Source organism: Myxocyprinus asiaticus, chromosome 28 (assembly GCF_019703515.2).
Source record: "Myxocyprinus asiaticus isolate MX2 ecotype Aquarium Trade chromosome 28, UBuf_Myxa_2, whole genome shotgun sequence".
NCBI lineage: Eukaryota > Metazoa > Chordata > Actinopteri > Cypriniformes > Catostomidae > Myxocyprinus > Myxocyprinus asiaticus.
The window spans coordinates 14,196,815-14,224,593 of record NC_059371.1 but is presented as its reverse complement, the minus strand read 5'-3'; the positions used below and the strand labels follow the sequence as shown (position 1 = coordinate 14,224,593).

The following is a 27,779-nucleotide window of genomic DNA, read 5'->3' as shown; positions in this document are numbered from 1 at the left end:
CAAACGTTCCAAAACCCGGAGTGTCTCGCACATGGTGATCGTCCTCCAGGGGGCGCGCGGGGGCTAGAAATCTTTTTTGTCTTATTTGACAAATGTATACTATTAAACGTGTTGCCATTTATATTCATATCATATTAATTCCAAGAATTGTACCTAACATAATGGAAATCCTCCATATAAATAATAATAATTATTATTATTTACAAAACGTTCATCTTGTAATCATAAATGACAGTTATGAGTCAATTCTGACCAGAAAAGCAACAGGTAACACGTGACAACACCGCCTATGCTCTGCTTTATCGCCGGTCTTTAAAATTATTTGGACCATAATAGTGGCACTAAGGAACTTTAATAGCGATTAAATTGAAAATGCAATGACCAGAAATAAAATAAAATAATTATTTTTTTTTCAGACACGTCGTATTTGACCAATCAGAGACAACGTCCGGGTGCTAAGTCCCGCCCATTTCAGCAATCTTTCATCGTATTTGTCATTCTACCCGCTTTATAGGATTTCTACTGGTCTATGGCTGTCTTCCTGCAGACACACTGAGGATTTGTAATTCATGCGTGGAAGAATGACTTGTCTCAGACCGCGTGGATGGACGGCTCTTTTGATTTAATGCACTTATTCATTTAGACGTTGCATTTCCTCTTGGAAAGATCTCCACCTTGAACCGACCTTACACGAGCTAACGCAGGCGAGAAGCTGTCTGACAGCTCTCAAGTGCATCGTCTTTCTTTATTTTCTCTATGTGGGACTTTGAAGTCAAAACTTATTTTGGTATTTCGTCTGCTGTTCTTCGATTGCAGAATTATTCAACATAAAACTAATTATTGCGAACCCAATTCGAACGAGTCTCGGACAGCTCGTCCTTTGCAAACTGAATCTGAATCAGTAAAACACAGCAGTAGTGTTGTTAAATATAATAATAAATATAATTAAGTCTTTTTGTTCGTGATTTCAGACTCCAATGCACACAGCATCTGTATGGGAGTGAAAGTTTCCCACACGGAAGTGACTTACTCATAGTAGGCCAGTCATCTGTTTGTGTGTGTGTGTGTTTTCTAGGTGAATTTGCATAAGTTATACAAATTGCATTAGTACATTTTAAAATGATCCCTGATAAAGCGCCTGGCGAGGATGTGTTACATGCACCCGAGGACTTGAAAAAAGAAGCGCACATCCCGAGCTTTGAGAAATACAAAGAGCTCTACATCAAGTCTGTGGAGTCTCCAGAGGGTAAGTTCAACGATTTGCGGTAAGTTTTAAAGGTGCACTCAGTATTTTTTCCTCATGGCAGGGATAGTTCACCCAAAAATGTAAATCTCTCATCATTTACTCACCCTCATGCCATCTCAGATGTGTATGACTTTCTTTCTTCTGCTGAACACAAATGAAGATTTTTAGAAGAATATTTCATCTCTGCAGGTCCATACAATGCAAGTGAATGGTGACCAAAATTCACATAAGTCAGCATAAAAGTAATCCATAAGACTCCAGTAGTTAAATCAAAATCTTCAGAAGTTATATGATAGGTGTGGGGTGATAAACAGATAAATTTCATATTCTTCATCTTGTGTTTTTGTAATTCACATTCTTCACGCATATGAAAAAAAAGGACTGAAATATCAATCTGTTTCTCACCCACATCAAAGTCTTTCTAGCAAGTCAGTCCAACGTCGGCCATCTTTGGAATGCTCTCGGGAGGCTATTTCCTGTCATAACAGTGCAACTCTTATCTACTTGAGTGGAGAATGACCAAAATCTCAAAAACAGTTGGTTAAGATTACGATCAAAGAACATATTTCAAATCAGCAATAAAATTTGATAAATTGTGTTTCTTTACCTCATATTACGCAAAAAAAAAAAAACAAACTCATTGACAAGTGATGTCTGTATCTAAAAGGTGATTGGCTCTTTTACCTGTAATGCGGGACTTCCTTTCTTCATCCGTTGACCGTTGGGTGCTAGAGCTTCTTGGTGGGGCATTCCAATTTCTCCTATTCGTTTAAATAGCAGTGGCCTGTCTCTGCTAAATAGTCTCTGCCCACACCTATCATATCACTTCTGAAAATATGGATTAAAACACTGGAGTCGTATGGTTTATTTTTATGCTCCCTTTATGTGCTGCTTGGAGTTTCAAAACTTTGGCACCCATTCACATGCATTGTATGCACCTACAGAGTTGAAATATTCTCCTAAAAATCATTGTTTGTGTTCAGCAGAAGAAAGTCACACATCTTGGATGGCATGACGGTGAGTGAGTGATGAGAGAATTTTCATTTTTTGGTGAATTGTTGCTTTAAAAATGTTTTGCTTCTAATAAAAAAAAATAGTAATTTTGAAGCATATGTATAAAACCACAATCACTAACATGAGGTCAAGACTCCAATCATATCAGTAGCTTAATAAAAGCAGTTTTATTTTACATGGAGAGGGTCCCTTCATGGCGGCTACCATGTTAGGATCACATGACCAGCCGAATACTACTCGCTTATGCTGCTTTCACGTCGTGTCCGAATTACAGTAATTATGAGATGGCAACTCTTAGATTATATTTGGAGCTGTTCACGCCCTGGGACCTCGTTTCTGTGACAGCACTCATAATGCCAAAATGGCTTTGTTGTTCATAACAGCAAAATTACGGTAATTCTGACATGACGTGAATGTACCATTAATCTCAGTATCCACCCTGTCAACTTTACTCGTGGATTAAATTAATCATGGCTGACTGAATAGTGAATGTTTACAGTGGCATCAGTAACTGAAATCTATTGCATTTGAATGATGCTGTATCCATGCTAGATGTCAGAGTAAGACCAAGATGACTGCCATATTGTCCAGCACAATATAAACAAAATGTCCCTACATTTGGCGATGTCTCAAAACCCTGTTCTAGTGTCTTAGGTAGGTAGCATTATAGGGCAACGAGATACACCTGCAATGCCTAAAATGCTGCATGTGCATGCATGATGCTGTGTTTACAGTATTTGTGTATTGGGATGACTAAAATAATGTCATCATTGCATTCAGTTATTCTTGTACCTAGCCAGCAAATGTGCCTTTATTTTGTTTGGCAAGAATACTACACGTAGATATAATTGCTTTTTGATCATACTTCGCTCACCTTCAATTAATAGTTGTACAATAACCTGAGTATTAGTGGTTCAAATTCTCTGAGAGTTTGTAACTTTGTTTTTGGACATTCTGGTTTTTGACTATGAAACATCTGTGCATCAGTGTACCTGTGTGTTTCTCTCATGGTATCCAGAGTTCTGGGGAGATATCGCCAAAGATTTTTTCTGGAAGACAAAATACACCGGGAAGTTCCTGGACTACAATTTTGATGTGACCAAGGGTGAGATTTTCGTGAAGTGCATGGAAGGTGCCACAACCAACATCTGCTACAATGTGTTGGACCGCAATGTCCATGAGAGAAAACTGGGGGACAAAGTGGTTTTTTACTGGTTAGTAGTTGTGGTTTGGATTTTCGTTTACAGGGAAGTCAAGCACGTGACAATGTGTTACTATCACTTATTCTTCTAGCTTTATTTATCTGACTCTGTTGTCTAAAGCGACTTGCAGTACACATATTACGGGGACAATCCCCTTAGGTTTTGCTCAAGGGCACATTGGTGATAGCTAATGCGTCATCCTTAATGGGTTTGAACCAGCAACTTTTCAGTTACCAGCCAGGTTATTTAACCACTAGGCCACGCTACCCCTGCATTCAGGCTTTGACCTTTCAGGTAATGTGAATTGCTGGGCTATTACTTATATTCATTTGACAAATGGGCAGACTTGCTGACAGACAAACATGCCTCGGGAGAATAAGTGGGATAAATTCAGACTCTCAAGCTATTTTTGTAAATCATGGCTGCTTGAACCAGGTCCCATTCATAGCAGTCCACCTATAATGAGGTGTATCTTCAATGTTCATAATCTGCATTCCAATGGCTCACTTTATCAGGCTGGATTCTATCCATGCAGTTCAGCATTTAGATGGTTCTTTTTTGGCCGTCGTTGTTCATTAGCATTCAGGTCAACAAAAATAGCCTCTGCACTTTACATGATATTTATTGGGGCAGTTGCAAGTCCTCTTGCTAAACTGCCATTGCGAAAGCATTTCGAATTTTTGTATGACGCCATTTTGCATTACAACACAAGTTTGAGCTGTTACAGATTTCTGCTTGAAATGCCAAAGTTGTGGTCTTTTTGTCAGACGTTTTCTTTCAGTGTCAGAATGCTGCTCTATTTTAAGAACGTGTGAATGCCAACTTTGTCAGCCAAGACTCGAAGTCAATAAAAATTCAAAGTTACAGTTTAACCTGGAGAGGACATTTTAAGGCAACTCTCATTCCAAACTATGTTGTTAGAGATTTACAGTAATTAAAACACACTATGTTGAGAGAAATTTTAGAATTGAATGTACTGATTTCAAAGAAGATGCAGGAACAGGTTTTGTCAGATCTGTCCGTAACTCATTGTGTTTATACATACAGTTAACTTGCATTCACTGCATCGTTCCACTTGTCTGTGTTCACTACATACAACTTTAATACTTGTCATTCTTTTGAAATGATTTTCATTGGTGGAGGAGAAATAAACAAAATAACTGGCCAAAAATGTCAGTTATTCCATATTAACTTAATACAGTTAGCAATTCACAATTGCAGTTGTGCTGTTGTACTAAATATCAGCAATGGTGCGATTAACTGAGTATCTATTAACAATTCGGAGCCATGAATGATATTCAATACAAAACACTCTTGCTTGTGTGATATTGCTCAATCATGCTGTGGTTTTATGAAACACCATAAGAAAGGCTGATTTGTTAGTTCTTCCACTTGCTAATGATCTGATAGAGCAATAATGTGTGATTGGTGACCACTGGTTTTGTCAGGGAGGGGAATGAACCTGGAGATGAGAAGACAGTGACCTACAGAGAACTGCTCCAGCAAGTCTGCAAGTTTGCCAATGTCCTCAAGTCACAAGGTAAATAAAATGGACAAGGAACATTTTTTGTTTAACTGGCTACGAATTATGTGACTAGTAGCTGGTTAAAGATTTGACAGTGTTGTTGAGTATTAAAGAATATCTCTCCCACTCATTTTTTTTCTTTCTCCATCTGTCTGTGTAGGGGTGAAGAAAGGTGATCATGTATCTATTTACATGCCCATGGTGGTGGAGCTGGTGGTGGCCATGTTGGCCTGTGCTCGGATTGGCGCGGTCCACTCTATTGTGGTCAGTCCTGTGTCGTCCTTCCCCTTCACTTTCAAAAGAATCTGCTCTGTTGACTTTGTTCAGAATCTGATTTTTGCTGTATCCGACTCAAACGCGTTTATTTGTTTGCAGTCTGACTCTGAACGGAAAATAAAAACATGTGGTTTGAAATCTTTTGGAAATGTGTTTTAATCTTCATGCACAGTTATAATCAAGCCACAGCTGGGTTTTGCTTAGTCGAGCTACAGTCTTCATCTGTCTGTCCAAAGTATATGTGACAAAATGCGTAATCGAATGTTTGGAAAAAAGGATGACAAATACACTGGGTTAAACACACTTCACGTGTTCCCGCTGTCTTTCGGAGCACGTACACAATGCAGAGGCCAATTGTAGTCTGATTGCAGACTGAACAAGTACACATGCTGGACAAAGCCAAGCTAGAATCGCATTGTTTAGGTCTTTTAGAGCGACTTCAGCAAAAATCGAACTAGTGCGAATACAGTCGGACTAAAGCGTTTACATGAAACCTTAAAAATGATGAATTATTATATTAGTCTGACTGAAATTAGATTTTTAAATTGTATGTAAACAAACTACGTTTACATGTACAACAACATGCTGATAACTAAAAAAAACCAGGTTATAAAAACCCAGAGAAGCTTCGAATTCAAATTTAAAGTAGAATTTTTGAAAATGTGCAGTTATAATTGAGCCACAGCACTTTTTGCATAGTTAAGCTACAGTCAGCAATGCAAGAAAAAAAAAAAAATTAGATTTAAAAAATATCAAGAAAAGTTTTTTTCAGTTTTGAAATTAAATTGACATGCACAGATTGGATAAACTGCCCATACGCCAGTAAAAGTGTTTACATGCAGAGTGAAATCAGGAGAATGGGCAAAATCTAGGTGTTCAGATAAGGTTCTGCTTAAACCATTTGTGACATTAACTGGAGAAAAGAACAACAATTAAGGTGTTCATATGACCCTTTTGTCATATTTCAGGAAACAATGTATAAGGATGCAAGGTGACATATACTCATTTTGGTACTGAGAGAACGGTTTCTCTTGGCATCATGCTGATGCTCAAGTCATTTCGTTGGCAACACTTGTAGCTACATTGACATCGCTGAACAAAAAGATTGGATTTCATCACATGTGAAATGACATTGCAGACATTTAGATTGCAAAACAAATTGGAATTGAGTGCGGTGTGAACAAATCCTAAACATGTTTTACAGGTTGTGATCCTTATTGGATCTTTGCTGTCCTTTGCTGGACTTTTTTTTCTTTCAGCAGTTGGACTATATGTGGATTTGGCACTGTATTAAACATTTTCTACAAAAAAAAAAAAATATATATGTTATAATCACTATTTATTCACATTTTTGTGTTTTCACCCCAGTTTGCCGGTTTCTCTGCCGAGTCACTGTGTGAAAGAATCATGGACTCGCAGTGCTGTCTACTTATTACAGCCGGTAAGGGAAGCAATCCAAAAAAATTTAGACGTAATTCACTCACAGTATCTTAGAGCAGCTAATCCCAAAATGAATTGACTACGTTTCCATATACTGCAAAAGAGTACTGCAATTTCACAATTTGAGCAAGTCTCTGGAGTAGAACTGACATTAACTGAATTACAGTCAAAAGCTTTTTAGCCAAGTATTGCAGTTATGAGTAGAGAGAGGGAACTCCATGCTGAGGTTCAGTCAGGAATATGTCCAGGTATAGAAAAGGATTTGTAGTAGTAAATGAGACCTGGATGAATCCTAATTATCCGTAATAGAGCTGCTTATAAAGCCTGGAAGATAAGATAAACTGCTATGTTACATTAAACTGTAACTGTATTTTGTAGTTTCCCTTAAATCGAGTGTTCTGGCAAATTTGCCATCCATTATTTTTACAGGCAAATGAGCTTTGCAGCAAACTCTTCATTGTTGCCACAGGTTTGCAACAGGAGTGTTTGCTATTAGCGGCAAATTGTCCATTGTTGCCAAAGGTTTGCTGCAGGTTCACAACTATCAGTGAAGAGCTGCAAACTTCTAGAAAATATTTGTGGCAAGTCACAAGCTTATATTTGCATGTGTAAATATTTATGGCAAACTTGCCACTCATTCTTGATATTTGTAAGGGATGAGTTGTGATTAACATATAACCCAACCCCAAATATAAACTTAACTGATCAGTCTTCCAGAAAAGAATTGGGATATTTCCATTTTCTTAATGTCTTTAGATTAATACCAAGTTCATGAGCTTATTAGGGACCTGAGAGTGAACTATAATCGCAAAATGCACTCAAATAAGTATTTCGGGCATGACAAGCCCAATATCAAATGTCATTTAAACCAAGTTAACCTCTTTGTTTGTTTTTTTCTTATCATTGAACTTTATTTTCTGTAAATGCCATTTAACAAAAGTTGTTTGATTCTCTCTCCCCAGACGGCTTTTACCGTGGTGATAAGCTGATCAGTCTGAAGCTTATAGCTGACGAGGCACTACAGAAATGCAGGGACAAGTATGATAAACACATTAAGCACCATGTATAATACATAAGCCCTAAATACTCCTGCTATACTTCCCTGTGTATCTGAATTAACAAACAGACTCATTACACCCCTGTTCTTCTGCACACTATGGCCTCATCCACCTCATATGTTGTTTTCTTCAGTTAATTCAAAATAATGTGAATACTGAATAAATCTCACCTACGGGAAAGGAGAGGTTTTCAGTTGCTTTTGTCAGTAAATGGTAAAGCAACTTGCGTTACTTGTTTGAAAACGTTTTCAGTATTATGGTGTAAATTCAAGAAGTAACGTCACTTATAAACACTACCACCAACAATGTTTAGCACACAAATTATATTATTATGTCAAAGTCATGCTGATTTTAACTTCATACTTCAAATGTCCTTTCACCCTGTCAGGTCTTTCTCAGTGGAGAAATGTATAGTGCTTAAACACCTCACAAAGGAGGATGAGGCCACAATACCCGGGTCCCTGTCACCTCCAGCGAAGCGTGCCTGTCCCGACCTGCAGGTGAAACTCAGTCTCTGCATAACAGTCTTATAGCTAACTGCTCCTGTTAAACAGTCTTAAAAGTCTTAAGGGCTATGATGATATTTTTGCATCTGACTTTGCTTTTTCACTCATTAGGACATCTGTCCATTGCTAGTACAGGTATTTTTGTCCAGTAATTCATGTAGATGATCTCAAGCAAACAGCTCATCTGTGTCTTGTCTGTACATGAATGCAAAGATTTTCTTTATATTAGAATAACTAATTACAAAATGCAATAATGGATTTCTATATCCTTGTTGGGTAATTGTATTGGTTATATTAGAGCTCTCAAAAAAGCATCATCACTCCCTCTATTCTGTTCTGGAGCTCTGGTAATGCAACTGGATCTGAAAACAACTGGTCGCTATTTGAGCCCATTTACACCTGGTATTAAGATGCGTTTTCGGTCGATCTGATCACATGTCAGTGCTAAATACAGGTCTAAACGGGGTCTAAAACATTTTATGATTGGATCGCAAAAACCACATATGAATGTGGTCAAAAACGCATGTGACCACATCGCATTTGAGGCGTAAACGCTAATCCATCCTGTATGTGTCACGGACAGCAGCGAAGCATCACCTGTCAATCAAACACTACGCTATAAAATAACCGTCCAAACTGAACATTTGAAAAAGTTCGTTGCACTTTAATGTCATGCAGTAACACACTGACATAGTGATTGATGTATGTCATCGGGAAATCGGAGACCCTCCCCTCCAAATCCGATCACAAGTGGTCACAGGAGATGCATTTAAGCTACCAGGTGTTAACAGCAACGTGTCTCACCTGACCACGTGATCGATTACCCAAGACGCATCTTAATACCAGGTTTAAACAGGGTGTTAGTGACCAACACTGGGTTTTCAATGGCCAGTACCGATATACCAGTGTGGCTAATGGCCAATACAATGCAGATACATAATAAAATGTAATGACAGCAAATTCATTTAATCAAATGCTATATTTTCGCAACTTTCACGAAAAACTTCAAAAAAAAGATTGTTTGTTATCCATTGTCAAGGCTGCCAATCGATAGTAAACACTTGTTAACTGTTAATGGACCAAGCAGACACAGTTATTGGCTGGTTTGTGACATCTTGTAATCCCTTAGAAAGAAGCCCAATGAGCTGATCGAGATGACAGAGGTTAAAAAGAAGCCACACACTTTTTGCTCAAATAACTACATAGATTATAATAATACCTAAATCAATGGAGAGCTGTACAAGTAAGTGGGGAAGCAGATTTGGATGAAAATGTACAACAATGTCCCTTTTAATAGTGTTTGTTCTGATTCCTGTAGTGTTAAATGGGTAGTTCCCCCAAAAATGCAAAGTCGTTCCAAACCACTTTGACTTTCTTATCAGGAGCACAAAAGGACAATTTCAAAGAATCTTCAATCCACTTTTGTCCATAGAACTCAAAGTCCATAGAATTAACTACTTTATGATGCCATTTTGTCCTTTTCCGAGTTTAAGCCCCTGGTCGCTCTGTTTTTGTGTTATGGCAAAGAGCAGCAAGAACATTCCTCAAAATGTCCCTTTTTTTGTTCCATGGAGGAAAGAAAGTCAAATAGGTTTAGTAATTGATAACACAATTTATTTATTTTTTAATGAACTATCCTTTTAACTCCTGTCCTGCAGGTCTCTGTGGAGTTTTGAGTCTTCCCTCTTGTGTGTTACAGATATCTCTTGTTTATTTAACACAGGCTTTGTATTACTGTTGTAAATCTATATAGTTCTGATGTGAGCTATTGTGCTGAAGACCTTTGAAACATTTAGATGCATTATCTTTCATATTTATTTGTGTGCTATGCCAGCTGACCTGATTTAAACCTTTAATCAGGGTTCGTACAAGGTGCTTGAAGTGCTTAAAGTATTTGAATTTGAGTTTTTTAAATTTAAGTACTAGAAAACCTTGGAAATAGTTTTTTTTTTTTTTTTTTTTTTTTTTTACCAAGAGGTGCTTAAAAAGTGCTTGAATTATAGAAAGACATTTAATACATTGCTGAAATCATTGAATAACTTAAATAATTAAATACATTTTTGAAAAACTATGGATACAATCCATTTACAGAAAGACATACCCCGCTACAGCCAAACACCAGATAGTGAGTGTATCAAAGCGCTAATCAGCTGCGTGTGCCTTTTTTCTGTATCATTATCTGGTGTAAATTATTCTCTAGGGGTCCAGACTGCTGCTGAAGCAGTGCTTGTAGTGTACGGTGCTGTCACCTGTTACTTTTCGCAACACTTCAGGATGGGCCAATCACAATCGATTAGTACTGGTTGAGCATTTAAAAAAATATATTTTATAGATACTGCTGTTGTGGATTGCCATCCACAATGCCGAATCCTTGCAACTGTCAGTTGTAATAAAAAAATTCTCTCCAGATTAAAAATGTCTCCGGTGATATATAAAATGTTCTGAGATTTATATGCGGATCAATGAAGAATTCGGTTTTCTGAGCCATCAAGCAACCTCTTGTGGAAAGAAAGCTTTGTGTGTCACAGGTAGTGGCTGACAACATTTGCAATTTTGGTCAGTTCCTCACATAAAACTGTTCTATGATTTTAGAAAACATGGAACATAACACATGAGTCATACGGACTACCTTTTACGGACCTAGTTATTCATTTCATTGGAAGGCTCTCATTTACTTAAAGGGTTAGTTCACCCAAAAATTAAAATTATCTCATTATTTACTTGCCCTCATGCCATCCCAGATGTGTATGACTTTCTTTCATCTGCTGAACACAAATGAAGATTTTTAGAAGAATATTTCAGCTCTTTAGTTCTTCACAATGTGAATGGGTGCCAAAATTTTGAAGCTCCAAAATCCACATAAGGGCAACATATAAGTACTCCAGACAACTCTTGTGGTTAAATCCATATCCTCTGAAGTGATATGATAGGTGTGGGTGAGAAACAGATCAGTATTTAAGTCCTTTCTCTTTCACTTTCTCCTCCTGCTTTTGGTGATTCACATTCTTCATGCATATTGCCCCCTACTGGTCAGGGAGGAGAATTTAAGACAAAAAAATGACTTAAAATTTGATCTGTTTCTCACCCGCACCTGTCATATCGTGTCTGGATTTAACCACTGGAGTCTTGTGGATTACTTTTATGCTTCCTGTATGTGGATTTTGGAGCTTCAAAATTTTGGCACCCATTCACTTGCATTGTTAGGACCTACAGAGCTGAAATATTCTTCTAAAAATCTTTGAGTTCAGCAGAGGAAAGAAAGTCATACACATCTGGGATGCCAGGAGGTTGAGTAAATCATAAGAATTTTCATTTTACCCTTTAACCACAAGCAATTAATTTCATCATGACTTGGAATGAACCAAGAATTGGTACTGCGAGAATGTTTAGTTAAAGAACATTGAGTTGTGTTGTAATAATAAGTGGTATTTTATATGAAGAATATATTTGATGAATGACACCTCATGCATAAGTCCTCGAAAACAAATTAAAATGTGCCTGAAAAGTCCTTGAAAGTCCTTAAATTTCACTTTGAAGCATCTATACAAGCCCTGTTTAATGCTATTGATGTCAGTTAAACTTTGACTAAAGGTCTTCATTATCCCCCCTTAATGAGGATCTGTGTCTCTAGTTCCTTTTCTTCTCTGTCAGTTTGAGTAATCTCTCCATTAACCCCCTTTAGCAGGAGAAACAGAAAGAAAGAATAAAGAAGGTCCGTCCATCCCCACAGGTATTTCATGTCTTTTTTTTTTTTTTTTTTTTTTTTTTTTACTTCTCCTGTTTTATTAACACTGGTTTGTCTGCTCTTGGGGATGGCTCAAGACCTTTAGCACTATCTTCACCTTCTCACAGCAAAAGGTGTGTGTATGTCTTTGTGTGTTTGCTCTAGCATATGCATTTCACCGTACACAGTAACACTAATCAGACTTTCCATTCATCAGTTTCTCCTGAAAATGCTTTTTAATAAAGGAATTTTCCAGGTTATTAACGAGTTAACTTATGTCCATGGACATCATCTGTTCCTCAGAAAATAATTTTGTCTTGTCGCTTAATTTGTTCAGTGTAAAAAAAAAAATATGGAAAATTATGTAGGTCTTACTACATAATATAATTACAATGAAAGCCTACGGGACATGTTGACTGGACAGTATAAAAGCAGAAATGTGCAGCTTGTATTTTTGTAAAAGCACTTTCAAGAATTCTTCAGTAAAAACTGTTATTGGAGCTGTAAACTTGTCCTTTTGAGGTGCGACTACTTTTTTAGGCAGATGAACTTCTGATTATGCATTAGTGACATAATTCCTGAGTTTGCTCCATGTAAACAATGTTTACAATGACATAGTTATGTCACATCCCTTCAGTGCCCCTTCCTTGTGTTCTTGCACAGATACAAAGTGAAACTAACCGGGTTTACTTTTTACGTGATCATGACATGAGGTGAAAGATTGGAAATAACTTTGCACAGAAAGGGTGGGTAATTGATTCTTTTACACCAGTCTCATGCTAACATGTGATATTTAATATCACTTACCTGCCAGATGTCCATTGTAAGCGGTTTACATTCACTACAAATGGTGGGACATTTTGAAAATAGTTTCTATGGTAATCAACAGCATGCACCAGATGCTCTCTGTAGACATTCAAGTTAAAAATCACCTGGAATATTCATTTACGTTTTGCACTTTTTTTTAATGCCAGTGTTTAATGCTGTTCACAGTCTATTCGAGTGTTGCAACTGAATGGAAAGTCTGTCTGTAAGTTTGTTTGATAACACTTTATAATAGCTGTCATTAATAACATTAAAATAAATTATTGCATGATACTGTATAATGCTTAAATCATTAATGTGCATTGAGAAAAGTTAGAAGGGAGTTTTCATGTCATGAAGTATTGATTAATATACTGTATTTTACTGTACTTGAACTACTCATCTGTTAAGCATTATATAATGTTCATGACTTATTAATACATTATTATAAAGTGTTACTGTTTGTTCTGATCCATGCACTAGTACTAGTACTGTAAATCTTTTACGATTCCTAGTAAATGTCACAGTCTGTCTCCCTCATGTTCTTCAAAGACTCTTATTTTGAAGTTTTCCCCTGGACTACATCTCCCATAGTTCACTTCCCTCATCACTTCCATCTGCTCCTCATCATCCTCACCTGTATTCCATTCCCTCATTTAGTTCCTTGTGTATAAATACCCTCTAGTTTTGTTCATCCATTGTCAGTCCTTGAAGTGTTACATTGTGATGTATATCTTTATTGTTTGTTCCACTCCAGCATTTGTTCTACTCCAGCGATTGTTAATAAAGGATTTAAAGTATTTACTACATCGTCTCCTCTCCTCTCTTCCACTCCAAGAACCCAGCGTTACAGAAGGACTGACTTGACAAAGAATACAGATTCACTTACCTGCTCATCCTAATGTCCTCCTCTACTCCAGCGATCCCTCTCTCATAGAGAGCCAGACCTCGATGAGCACATCATTGAGCATTGAACTGTTCAGGCAGGATCTTCCCCTCTTGGAATATTCCACCAAGTTCTTCCAACTCGCTGCAACAACCACCATATCGGATATGTACCTCAAGTCCATTTACGGTATGGGTTTAAGCTATCACCGAACGACCGCACTTCCGGAGGCGGAGAATCTCTCCCTTGCGGATTATATCCTTGCCACACTGAACATCCATCACACCCCGCTATCTTCCATTACCACGGGTACTCCTCTCCCAGCTTTCTCCCCTCACATTGTGGGTTTTGGTGGGAGCTCCGTGCTGGCTCCTTGCCCCACGCCTGCCATGATCTATGAGCCAGCACCCACGCCTGTAGCCTCGACCATCCCAGAGCCAGTGCCTGTTGCATTGACCGCCCCTGAGCCAGCTCTCGCCAAGTTAACAGACCTTGACTTGCTCCCCGCCTTGGTTCCCACCCTGACTACCCTTCATCCTCTGCTGGTTCCAGCCAGAATAATGGACACCCTTGTTCCGTTCAGTGCCCTGTCCTTTCCTCCTCCGCTGGCTCCACTCAGGACACTTCCTCCTCCTGGTCAGCTGGCTCCTCCCACGTCACTGGCTCCACCTTCGCTCCCTGCGAAACCATGGTCAAGGGGACCCTCAAACCCTCCGACTCCGCTAAGACCCTCCAAGCCCTGGACTCCGCCTTGGCCCTTTGTTCCCTCTGTCCCACCTCAGCTCTATGTCCCTTTGGCTCCACTGTGGTCCTTCAGCCAATCGGTCCTTCGGGGTTCCTCATCCCTCCATCTCGGTCACCGGCTCCGCCTTTGTCCTCAGATCCTCCAGCTCCGCCTTGTTCCTCCGAGCCTTGGGTACTACCTCGGTCCTCCGAACCTTCGGCTCCACCCTGGCCCTTCGAGCCGTCGGCTACTCTCCGGGCACAAAGTTCCCATGGCTCTGCCTGCCTTTGAGCCTCTCCTAGCTCTGCTCTCAGACTCTTCCACGACTCTGCCCGCTTCCCCAGAGTCTCCTCTAGCGGTTCCGCCTCCTGACCCAGTCCCTGCCCTGTGGCCGCCTCCCAGGCCTCCGGATCCATTCCCAGCCCCGAAGCCACCCCCCAGGCCTTCTGATCATCCTCCTTGGATCCTTCTTCACCTTCTGCGTCACCCTACCCTTCTCATCCGTCTTTGGGTGTCAGGAGTAACCCTTTAAAGGGGGGGGGGGGGGAGTAGTAATGTCACAGTCTGTCTCCCTCATGTTCTTCAAGGACTCTTATTTTGAAGATTTCCCCTGGACTACATCTCCCATAGTTCACTTCCCTCATCACTTCCATCTGCTCCTCATCATCCTCACCTGTATTCCATTCCCTCATTTAGTTCCTTGTGTAAAAATACCCTCTAGTTTTGTTCATCCATTGTCAGTCCTTGAAGTGTTACGTTGTGTTAGTTTGTTATGTATAGCTTTGTAGTTTGTTCCACTCCAGCATTTGTTATTAAAGGATTTAAAGTATTTACTCCTGCATCTCCACTCTTCCACTCCAAGGACCCAGTGTTAAAGTAAAAGATCTGATAGTAAAATATTTCTTATGTAGTCTGTCCTTGTGTTCATGTTCTAAATGGTATCTTCACATTAACATTATTGGTCCACCAATGCACGATTTCATCCCAAAACACTTGACAGTGGAAACGTAAATGGGAAGCTCATATATCATCTTTTATTGACTAGACTCTAATGGGTCTCAGTTGTATTAGCAGTTGTATGTGCTAAAACCTTCTCTAACACTGTCTAATGGATTTGTCTGCTCTCTCTCTCTTTGTGTAGCCAAATGCTCACTATTAGTTCCATTTAGATGTTCTTGTCACATGAATGAAACTTGAGCGCTTATGTAGTTCTCCCTCAGTCCCTGAGCTGCATGCATAACTAGATCATCAGACTTCTGTGATGTTGGGTTCCTGTCTTTTTTGTGTCTGTGTAGTATTTTTGTGTTTTGCGTCATTAACTAAACATGATATTTTTAGATGCTTTCACTTCTTAGTTTTTAAAACATGTTAACTAAAGCAGACAGGCTTTTGTGGTGCAGTCACTTTGGTTAATTTGAGTAATCAAATCAGTCTGAGTGACATACCTCATATCCACATGAACCTCTGAATCAAGTGGATTGTTTACTGTAGACCATCTTCCCAGGTGTGTTCGTTCCACATCTTTTATTTTGCTGCCCTTAAGTCATGTCGGAATGATTGTGTTTACAATTTCATAATAACCAGTGGGAAACTCTTTGAGCCATGATTTTCTGATTTAGGGGTGTGTCAATTTAAAATCATGACAGAAGTTTTAATTTAGTGTACAATTAAGTTTGTATGCAGTTTGTACTTTTGATGAAGAAGAGTGATTAATCTTGTCATTATAAGACTAAAGAACTATTTCATATTAACTACTTCATGTAAATAGACCGCATCTGTACCCCAGAAAATCCTTTTTATTAAAGGTAGACCGATAGTGGATTTTGCCAGTACCGATAACTAAGGTGGTGGAAAATGCCAATAACCGATTAATCGGTTTATTAAATGTTAAAAAAGTGAATAAAATCCCAGATGTTTGATCTGTTGATTGTTCAACCAAAATCCCACCAATAACCAGAAGCAGCTACTGCTACTGTTTTTTGCAATAACAGAGTTCCAAAAAGCAACTATCGGCACAGATTAACCTGTAAAACTGACATATCAGTTGACCTCAAGTATAGTACATTGTAATATACTTGCAATCGAAGCCCAAAGAGCATGATAATGTACTGGGCTTGAACACACTTCATATAATGACCATTTTTGTGCTCGTAAGTACAAGCTTCCCACGAGGACTTGCAAGCAGCATTATTTTTTTTATTTTTTGTTTTTTAAAGTTTTACGGCATGATTTAAATTTTGAAACCTTAGACAGATTTCAAAATGTCTCTCTCAAAATGTTGTATTATTTTTCAGATTTTTGTTATACCAGCAAGAGTAAACAACAGTTAGGAGAGCTAAAGTTAATTATGCATGTTCTCTGTGCTGTGATTGGTGCAGGTGCCTTGGAATCCTGAGGTAGATATGTGTTGGCACTCTCTGATTGGTGGAGCTTCAGAAGAGTGTGAGCCTGTCTGGTGTGAATCAGAAGACCCACTCTTTATCCTTTACACCAGTGGCTCTACTGGAAAACCGAAGGTAGATTCTTTGAAGGTCCTTTGTCTTTTATCAGCTTCTGTGCATTATTTGCTTTTATATAGTTTATCTCTTATTTGTCCCTCTTTTCCTCTGCACTAGGGTGTACTGCACACAGTAAGTGGCTACATGCTCTACACTGCAGCCACTTTCAAGCTGGTGTTTGATTATCACCCTGATGATGTGTACTGGTGCACTGCAGACATTGGTTGGATCACAGGTCACTCTTACATTACATATGGGCCCCTGGCCAATGGGGCAACCAGTGTGCTGGTGAGGGGACCTTCCTTTTCATTGATACTGAACTACACTGATATACTGTTTAGTTGAGAACAAGCACTTTTTCGAGAGTTTGTCATATTTTGCATTTGTACCCTGGGCTCTGGACTCTTAACCAATGCCGTAAGTTTGGTGGCCAGACTACCTGTTTGGCCAAAAAATGGGATTTGGGATTGTTTGATTGAAAGCATTCATTAGTTTTGCGGTTCTGTTTGGTGCCACTAGTGGTGCAGAAATTAAATACTGCAGCATTAATTGATTAAAACCATACCAAATACGATATAGTAGCAGTTTTTTAGATATGTCACTAGTCTGTTATTGTTGTAGAATTAGACATTAGGGGGAAAAAAATGTAACCAATTTCAACTTCTGTTCCTAGTTTGAGGGTTTGCCCACATACCCAGATGTGAGCCGAATGTGGGAGATTGTTGATAAATATCATGTCTCCAAGTTCTACACAGCACCAACTGCCATCCGGCTGCTTATGAAGTACGGCAGTGAGCCTGTACTGAAGTAAGTTTGCTATTTATTGGATCTATCCTAAATTCAATTCGATGTCAGTCTGAAATAAAGCATTTGCAATCATACTTGTGTCTGCTAATCATACAGAGTCTGCTAACAGAACACCCATTTGAAAACCCATTCACCACCCAAAGTCTGCATTGTAAATAATACAGATTTTTGACTTTAACAATCAGTGCTTATGTAATGTTTCATATGTGGTTTGTGTCCTCAGGTGTAAGCGTGATTCTCTAAAAATTTTGGGGACAGTAGGGGAGCCCATAAACCCAGAAGCCTGGCAGTGGTACTACAGTGTGGTGGGAGAGAAGAGATGCCCAGTGGTTGACACATTCTGGCAGACTGAGACCGTATGGACTGTGCCATTCCCTCTTTAACCTATAGTCTACACTTAAAGTTCCACTTATAATAATATTAACTTTACACCTGTTAGCAATTTAGCACAAAGTAATTAAACCATAAAATCAAAACACACTCAGTAATACACAACACATTCACATAGTAGTAAAAGCAGGTCTACACAAATTCGTTTTTAAACGAGACTTAAAAACAGACACAGATTCAGCAGATCTAATATCCCAGGGCAGGCTGTTCCATAATCGTGGGGCCTTCACTACAAAAGCTCTATCACCTTTAGTTTTGTATCTGAATCTTGGAATAGCCAACAGTTCACGACAAAAGATCTAAGAGGTCCAACTGTTTTAAAGGTCTTAAACGTTCTGCTAAATATTCTGGCGCCAAACCATGTTATGCTTTAAAATCAACCCTAAAATGAATTGGTAACCAATACAAGAAAGCTAAAACTGGTGTATTGTTATTTGAACACCTTGTTCATGTCAAAAGTCTAGCTGCGGCATTTTGCACTGATTGTAGACGTGCTAAAGTGCGTTAATTTAGAGTTGAAAACTAGGTGAGACTAAATAAAAACATGTAAAACTTATCTGTATCCCTAAATTTCAAGACGTGTCTAACCTTGGAAATGTTCCTTAACTGATGAAAACAAGACAGAACTAACTGCATGACATGATATTCAAAAATCAAATTTGTTTGAAAATAGACCCCCAAATTTCACACCACCTGCTGAACATTTGGGACCACCTAAGTGCTGACTCAATCTGACTGTTTTGTTTGTTTGTTTTAACTATGACTGATTATAACAACCTCTGTTTTATCAGTATTTGACTGAAGAAAATTACATGCCATCCAGTTTGTTACATCTGCTATACAAGCTTGAACATTTAAATAAGTCAAGTCATTGGGATTCAGTGACAAATACAAATGCAGGTCATCTGCATAGCAATGAAAATTAATATTGTATTTTCAAACCTCACAACCAAGTGCTAATATGTATAGTGAAAACAGTACTGACCTTAACAGGGATCCTTGTGGAACACCACAATTAATTGTTTTAGAGGAAGACATCTCATCTCCAACAGACACTACAAATTTCCTATTTGACAAGTTGGAAACAAACCAATCTAAAGCCACCCCAGATATTCCCACCCATATTTTCAATGTATCAATTAAAACTTTATCAAACGCTGCAGTTAATCAAGCAACACTAAAATGGAGCACTCTCCAGCATCCTCCACCATCAGTAAGTCATTGGTCACCCTAAGAAGGGCAGTGTACTGTGGTTTTCTCTAAATCCTGACTAAAATTTCTCAAAAATATTGTTGTTCTTCACTACCTCAAAAGTCGTTTAGCTACAGCTTTCTCTAATATTTTTGAGATGAAAGAATTTTGAGATTGGTGTATAGTTATTTGCAACCAAAGGATCTAATGAGGGCTTCTTCAGAAGCGGTTGAACTATTGCAGTCTTTAACTCCTCTGGGACACATCCTGACACAAGCAAGCTATTCACTATAGACAACAAAGCAAGGACTAAAGTCCCAATAACTTCCTTGAAAAGTCTTAAAGTAACAGCATCTGTGTGGTAACTACTGTAGATGGTTTCAGTTGATGTACAATTTTATATAGAAATGCAGCACTAGACACAGTGTTGATCAGATTATTATTTGTTTTGAATAAAAACCTAGCGTTATGGCAATTAGTAGATATTAGTTCAGAAAAATGTGCAGTTCTAGCAGCTTTAACCATCTCATTGTACAGCACTAAAAGATCCTTCATGTGCTTAAAGTGAACATGAAGTTTAGATGATTTCCAAGCACATTCTGCCTTGTACACTTTCCCCTTAAAATGTGAATATCATTTTTTATCCAAGGGGATTTATTTACTTTTATCATACTTTAGACAGATGTGTGAATGGCTTTTGCTGCAGATGGCACATATTGAATGGGCACTTGAGAGTATTCAAGAAGATTTGATTCCTTTAGTAGACAAAAAAAAAAAAAAAAAAACACATGACATGGTCTTGGAAAAATGTCTCTAAGCGAACAATCGTACAGATATAGGTACAGATTTTCAAGAGTAAACAACAGTTAGGAGTACATGTACAGGTACATTTGCACCAGCTCTCTAATAACTCTGCACATCGATGTGTTCATGTTGACTCATTTTGACTCACTGAACAACAAACAGAATTAGCCATTGGCCTCAAGGTAGCTGGAGCTCCAGGTCACACCTACCGATGACGTGGACCGATGGCAGTTAGAAGGTGTTTAGCAGCCAGTCAGAGGTTTTCCAAAAAGTTCACCCCAGCGAGCTGTTACGAACCACGGAAACAAAAAAAAAAACCAACTTATTTTCGGACAGATTTTGTTCTAAATTATGTCACACTCATTCGTTCTTCGATTTCGTAGGAAGTATATTGAGGCCGTATATGAAGTTCTTGTTCTCACGGGGGTGATTGAGTCTAATATTGACACAAATAGTTGAAATCTTTCATCCAACTCATCCATGTTGCTTTCACACTACAAATGTTGGTGTGACTCCTCTTTCTGTTTATGTCTTTGTCAGGGTGGGCATGTGTTGACTCCTCTGCCAGCTGCCACTCCCATGAAGCCAGGCTCTGCTGTGAGTGATTTCAGCCTCTTATTCTTATGTTATACAGCATATCTAACTACTCAAGTGTTCCTGTATGTAGAGCGACAAATAAACATGTAGCTGAAGGAAATATTCAGGCTGGTGCTAAGTCTCCTGAATTTTGCTCAGACTTGATGTGTAACATTTAATCAGTAATTATATATCTATGTGTGTTTTTGTTGTTTTTGTTTTTTCTGTAGACATTTCCTTTTTTTGGGGTTGTACCTGCCATTCTGAATGAGTCAGGAGAGGAACTTGAAGGACCAAGTGAGGGCTATCTGGTAAAGAAAACTTTTTTCCCACCCTTTTTCTTTTATCTGTTGTAAAAGAAAATATATATATATATATATATATTAAATTAAAAAAAAAAAAAACTGTAAATTAAATATGAATTTGTTGAACAATTATATTAACTTTATTAGTTACTTGGTGATTGTATTAGTTTTAAGTTTGTATTACTTTATTACTTAAAAGTAATTTAGGTAATAAAAACTTAATTTCACATCTGAGATTGTGGTTTGAATTCTTAAAACACTTCTCTCAGGTTTTTAAACAGCCTTGGCCAGGTGTGATGAGAACTGTATATGGGAACCACCTGAGGTTTGAGACCACCTACTTCAAGAAATTCCCTGGATATTATATCACTGGAGATGGTAATTTGTGCTGTGATTAATTTGAGTGTATTTTATTACAGGTACAAGTGGTTAACATGCACTCACCGAGCACTTTATTAGGTACACCTGTACACCTACTTATTCATGCAGTTATCTAATAAGCCAATCATGTGGCAGCAGTGCAATGCATAAAATCATGCAGATACTGGTCTGGAGCTTCAATTAATGTTCACATCAACCATCAGAATGGGGAAAAAAATGTGATCTTAGTGATCATCATGGCATGATTGTTGGTGCCAGACAAGCTGGTTTGAGTATTTCTGTAACTGCTGATCTCCTGGGATTTTCACACACAACAGTCTCTAGAATTGACTCAGAATGGTGCCAAAAACAAAAAACATCCAGTGAGTGGCAGTTCTGTGGATGGAAACACCTTGTTGATGAGAGAAATCAACAGAGAATGGCCAGACTGGTTCGAGCTGACAGAAAGGCTACGGTAACTCAGATAACTCCTCTGTATAATTGTAGTGAGCAGAATATTATCTCAGAATGCACAACATGTTGCACCTTGAGGCAGATGGGCTACAACAGCAGAAGACCACATCAGGTTCCACTTATGTCAGCCAAGAACAGAAAGGTTGGAGTAGGCACAGGCTCACCAAAACTAGACAGTTAAAGACTGGAAAAACATAGCCTGGTCTGATGAATCTCAATTTCTGCAGAAGCACACAGATGGTAGGGTCAGAATTTGGCACCAACAGCATAAATCCATGGACCCAACCTGCCTTTTGTTGCTGACCTTGTGCATCCCTTCATCGCCACAGTTTACCTATCTTCTATTGGCTACTTCCAGCATGATAATGCAGCATGTCACAAAGCAAAAGTCATCTCAAACTGGTTTCATGAACATGACGATTAGTTCACTGTTCTTCAGTCGCCTTTCCAGTCACCGTATCTGAATCCAATAAAACATCTTTGGGATTTGGTAGAATGGGAGATTTGCAGCATGAATGTTCAGCTGACAAATCTGCAGACATTTTGTGATGCAATCATGTCAACATGGACCAGAATCTCAAAGGAATGTTTTCAACATCTTGTGGAATCCATGCCACGAAGAATTGAGGCTGTTTTGAGAACAAAGGGAGGCCCTATCCAGTATTAGTGTAGAGTTCCTAATAAAGTGCTCAGTGAGTGTATAATCAAAAGTGAGAGACTGTGGCTTAGTTAAGTGTGCTACGTGTTTGTCCAGGTTGCCGTAGAGATAAGGATGGGTACTACTGGATCACTGGAAGGATAGATGACATGCTGAATGTGTCTGGTGAGTGTCCTCACACAAAGGGCATTTGATCATCCATCGTTCTTTCATTTAAAACACAAGACCACGCATTCAACAGAATTTCTCCAGTTTTGTAAATACCCCAGTGTGGAAAGAGACAGTGTGAGGCTTGAATTTCCACATGTTAAAATAATGCACATTAATTGTGTTAAAGTTCAGCTATAATGTTGCCACATTTGTTTCCCCAATGATGAAATTTAGGCCACACATTCCACCCAAATATCTCTTGCCTGTTGTCTTCTTTATTGGTATGACTCTAATACATTGAAATGGTGTGGAAACATTCACACAAGTGGACAGAATACAATGAATGGACTATAATAGAGGAAATGTTTTGATACAGCGGGTGGATCTATCTCTTCCTCTCTCTAGGGCATTTATTGAGCACAGCAGAAGTGGAGTCGGCTCTAGTGGAGCATGAAGCCGTGGCAGAAGCAGCAGTTGTGGGGAGGCCACACCCTGTTAAAGGGGAGAGTCTCTATTGCTTTGTCACTCTCAATGACGGGATCAGCTACGACCAAAAGCTGGAGGCGGAGCTTAAAAAGCAAGGTATGTGTGCTTAGTGTTTTGGGTCAGATTCTTTGTTGATTCATTAAAGGGTCATGAATACCCAAAACACCTTTTTAGATGTATAACAGTTATGTGCATGTGCACATAATAGAAAAATTGGTAGCACTAAGGGGACTGTGGCTACATTATTTATTTTTTTGAGCCATTTTGTTCTTCCAGTTTTAAAACAAAAGTTGAAGCAACATCACAAAATATGAGGTATATGCATAAAGTCTGAGATGTGAATGGAGAGAGAACGTGTCTCCGTCATTAGATTCTGAGTGTTTCTTCACATTATTCATGAGAAGGAACACTCCCATCCAATCAATGTGCTGCCATTTGTTTAGACGCACATATCTATATTGTCTTCACCGTAAGTCTGATCTTGGACCGCATAACACAACGGCTTGTTCAAAAACAGAAGACAATGATAAAAAACAGAAAACTCAGTGAACTCTCGTTTTGGTATCCTTTACATCGTGCAAAATTACTGGGATTTGCGCCAACATGGTTTACCGGCGTTACATCATCATGACAAAGGATCTGAAATACTGGATAACTTTATACATACAAGGTCAGTAAGTGATTTCATCACACTAGAGCAGTGGTTCTTAACCTGGAGGTTGCCCCAAAGGGGTCGCGGGAAAACTTTTATTTTGAATGAGTGTAAAAATACTTGCATAATGGCACCACCTTCCGGCGACTTGATATAAACTAATTACTGCTGATTGGAAGATGTCACATGGGTCTAGTAATTCGTACATTTGTAGTCATCTTAGTTGGACAGGAGATTAGTCATGGAGCGATTTCTAACTGGGGCTGACGTTAAGCATCCAACAGAAACTGAGTCAAAAGGAAAGAAATCCAAAAGCAGGAAATATGACGAAAAGTACTTGGAATATGCCTTCACTCAGACCAGCGATGGGGATTCACAACCACAGTGTGTGATTTTGTGGTGACGTTAGCGAAGGAGAGCCTTAAACTGTCCAAGATGCTAAGGCACTTAAAAACTAAACATGAATCACTACAAACAAAGTCACTGGAGTTTTTCCAATGAAAACTACAAAAGCTACGTGGTCAAAAATCACTACTGCAGAAAGCCGTTATGGTGAATGAGAGGGCTCTTTGTGCCTATTTTATTATCTCTCACTGGATCACCGAAACTGGAAAGCCACACAATTTAGGGGGGGAGTGGAAATATCATCGCACTTGCAAAAAGGTTAAGAACCACTTGAGCATAATGCGTGTTAACATTATTGTTGTTATGTTGTTATGTTAACACGCATTATGCTCAATTATTGTGGCTATGCTCTTGAAAAAGTGTGTAGTTAATGTTTTGTGTATTGGACCCATTTACTTAATTGTATGTGCCTTACTGCACGCAATTTTTTCATTTGAAAAAGAGTTGAAATTATTTTTTATGTGGTAGTCAACATGCTACAAATGCTGACAATAGAGTTTAATTTCTGTTAAACCAAAAATATTCCTTGTTAGAATAAATATCAATTAAGTTATGTTAAGTCTCAATGCAGTCCTGGTTTTGGTGGCAATGCCTGCTTTCACTTTATTCTCAAAAGTTTGAACAAAATATCTGAATCTTGGATTTCCAACATTTTCTATCATCTTCACTCTTCACATGTTCCTTACTTTTGTCCCATGACTGATATCAAAGCAAAGTGCCCCAAAACTCTTTTGTTTTGTGTCCACACGCATGTTGATGTTCAGACATTTCTATCTTGAGTGCGATTTGAATTGTTGAGCTTGGCCCCCTCTCAATTCCCCTTTGCACCCACTACCCTCCCACCTTTTTATATCTTTTCATGCTGATTTCATGAAGTCTTTTTAAAGGCTGAGGTGTGAATGATTGATGCTGTACTAGTGGGGTTTCATGACACTTAAAATAGCCAAAAGCCTTTTTTACGTCAGTCATGAACCATGATTGGCTGCTTGCTACAAAGCACAACAGTCTGGCTCCAGACGTGAAAATCCCATTCATTTTTTCCATAGGCGAATTGATATTTAATGATAACTTATAAACCTTTAAAGACAGATGTTTCTGTTGAAGCAGTCGGTCGGTGTTATTTTAACTTTAACTATTTTAACTTTAACCAAACCATTTTTTACCAATTGTGATTAATAGTAGAATTCCTGGTGAAGAACTTCACTACCCATGATCCTGAAGAGAAAGTTTAGAGCACTGCAGTGACTGCCCACTTTGAATATTTTGCAGTGAAAGTAAAATATGCTGTTTCTATATTTATAATCCACTTTAAATCAATGGTTTTATATTTTTCCATGATTTTAAATGTGATTACATCATTCACAATGCTTCATGAGATTGTAGTTCATTCCCTCATCACCGACAGAAAGTACAGAGGCTTGTAACTTTGTCTTTTTGTCAGATTTTCAAATATTTTTGCTTCAAAGCAAAGTTTGTAATGTTGTGATTCACCTTGGAGCTGGCTGGTTTGATTCATGGCTTAGAACTATTTTATGAAGGATTTTATGAAATCCCTATCTTTAGAAATTAATGGGAAAAATACTTTTGTAACCTAAGCGGCTGAAAAAGTGGGTAGGCACTGTTGCGCTCTTGCTTGTCAGAAGTTTATGGTACTGGGGGAGGGGCTATTGTCAATCTAGAGATTTTGATTTATTGGACAAAAATTTGGATACGCCTGTGAATGCAAACATCATTATTTTTGTCTGTTTTCCTGGAAGGTAAAAGATTGTACATTTTAGATTTGTATATTATTATTATTTATTTATTTATTTTTTGGTGTTTATGTTAATTAAATAAGTTATTAAAAAAGTTGAGTTAATTTTGGTTTAATGGGGATTTTCTATAATGACAACCCCAAATTAGTTTTTTTGTTCATGAACCATAAGTAATGGCTTACAACAATTCACTTCCTTTTTTTGAACAGTGAGAGAGAAAATTGGTGCTATAGCTACACCTGACTACATACAGAGTGCACCTGGCCTTCCGAAAACCAGATCAGGTATTAACATGTCAGCATTTCATATTATTTCAAAAAAGCATTAACATTTTTGATCAAACTAGAAAGTAATTATTTATTTTTTTATCACAGGGAAAATCATGCGTCGTGTCCTGAGGAAGATAGCATGTAATGAGCGGGATTTGGGTGACGTGTCAACGCTAGCAGACAGCTCTGTCATTGATGAACTGTTTGAAAACCGCTGCGGTAATCAACGCTAGTGTCTGGCCCAATATGAGCTTCAGTTCTGGGAGGAACAGGAAGAGTCTGAGATGGAATGAAGTGTAGAATAAAGCTATTGGGCAGACAGAAAGAAAAAGGCTTATTCAGGTGTGTAAATCCTACTGCAATGCGCCAACGTTTAGATATTTTTTGGAAAATACTACATGGGGTAATAAAATAGCGACATGGGGTTTTATATTAGAAATCGTTTTAGCCCAAAAGTTTATTTTTGTTATTTGTTTTTGTATATATATATATTTTTTTGTGTGTGTTTGTTTGCCTGACCACAATTACTGCAGTTGGTGTGGCCTCAAATTCATTATAATACATTAAACCACAGAATCAAGCTGTTATTTGTTGACTACTCTACTCCAGTGGTTTCTTATAGTTCACTGGCAGGTCATTCTTGATTCCATTGTGTGTGCATAATGCTTGGTCTAAATACATTCTCTCTTTTCTCTTTTGTTCAGTTTATTCATAGAAACATATATGATGACACTGTCCTATAAATGTGCCAATATAACCTTAAAGTAGGTTAGCAATTGCTTCATCACCACTAAAAATAGATGATTTTGTTGCGTACTATGTAATTATGCTGTGTTTTAAAAAAAAAGAAAATAATACAAAATTACAAATTGTATAGACTATTGGTTCTATACAAGCCAAAGCATGCAGTAAGACTTGGCAGAATAACGACAGGTAAAAGGCAGATATTTGCATATGTTAATGTGATTGAACTATGTATATTTTATACCTGGAACAATTTGCAGCTGTTTGCAAACACTTCTGTTAACATCTGATATTAAATTCCTCCACGAACGTTATTAAAGAGCTGTAATTGACTTAATTGAATTCATAAATACTGTGTATGCGTTCGAAAACATGTACCCAAGATAATGGTAGGATCGCATCCCTGACCATGATGGTGATACAGTCCAATTCATTATCCACTGAATGCCTAGTTCAGATTTTAGGAGAAAAGTATGGTGATCAAATTCCAGTGTTTTAAAGTGTATGGTGCTTGAATGTACCAGTGCCACATCCATGGGTTGTTTTTGCCACTATTGTCAAATTTGTTTGATGCTGTTGTTTCTGCAAATATTCCCTCCAGTTTCGCATTAATTATTTGTTTTGTTGTACAATATGTTTGGGCCTTTTATTGATCATGTGGATATCACTGCTTCTCTCAACCCTAAAACACCCACTGTTCTTTCCAGATGAGCGACTGAACCTTTAAACTTCATTTCAATGTTTTTTTCTTAACTATTAATTATTCCCTTTTTCATAAATTTTCTTGTAGTCAATTCATTTGAACAATGTCTCGTACAGAACTGGGTGAATTAAAGTGCTGAAATTTTAAA

The 27,779-nt window shown here is 38.2% G+C and overlaps 1 protein-coding gene across 3 annotated transcripts; it reads left to right on the top strand.

The window, feature by feature from the left end:
- The first annotated feature begins 481 nt into the window (after window positions 1–481).
- Window positions 482–27,779, top strand: LOC127419103 (acetyl-coenzyme A synthetase, cytoplasmic-like). Of its 3 annotated transcripts, none has more exons than XM_051660232.1 (19): window positions 482–1,246; window positions 3,279–3,474; window positions 4,911–5,002; window positions 5,148–5,251; window positions 6,632–6,704; window positions 7,666–7,741; window positions 8,150–8,261; window positions 11,953–11,997; window positions 16,784–16,921; window positions 17,021–17,191; window positions 17,577–17,710; window positions 17,934–18,066; window positions 20,636–20,692; window positions 20,902–20,982; window positions 21,246–21,354; window positions 22,565–22,633; window positions 23,024–23,200; window positions 26,125–26,199; window positions 26,290–27,779. In XM_051660232.1, the coding sequence occupies exons 1-19, from the start codon at window positions 1,120–1,122 to the stop codon at window positions 26,415–26,417; spliced, it is 2,097 nt and encodes a 698-aa protein (XP_051516192.1). In that variant the 5' UTR covers window positions 482–1,119; the 3' UTR covers window positions 26,418–27,779. The 3 variants fall into 3 exon arrangements, with proteins under 3 accessions (XP_051516192.1, XP_051516193.1, XP_051516191.1); XM_051660231.1 differs by having other exon boundaries at window positions 483–1,246; window positions 11,950–11,997; XM_051660233.1 differs by lacking the exon at window positions 11,953–11,997.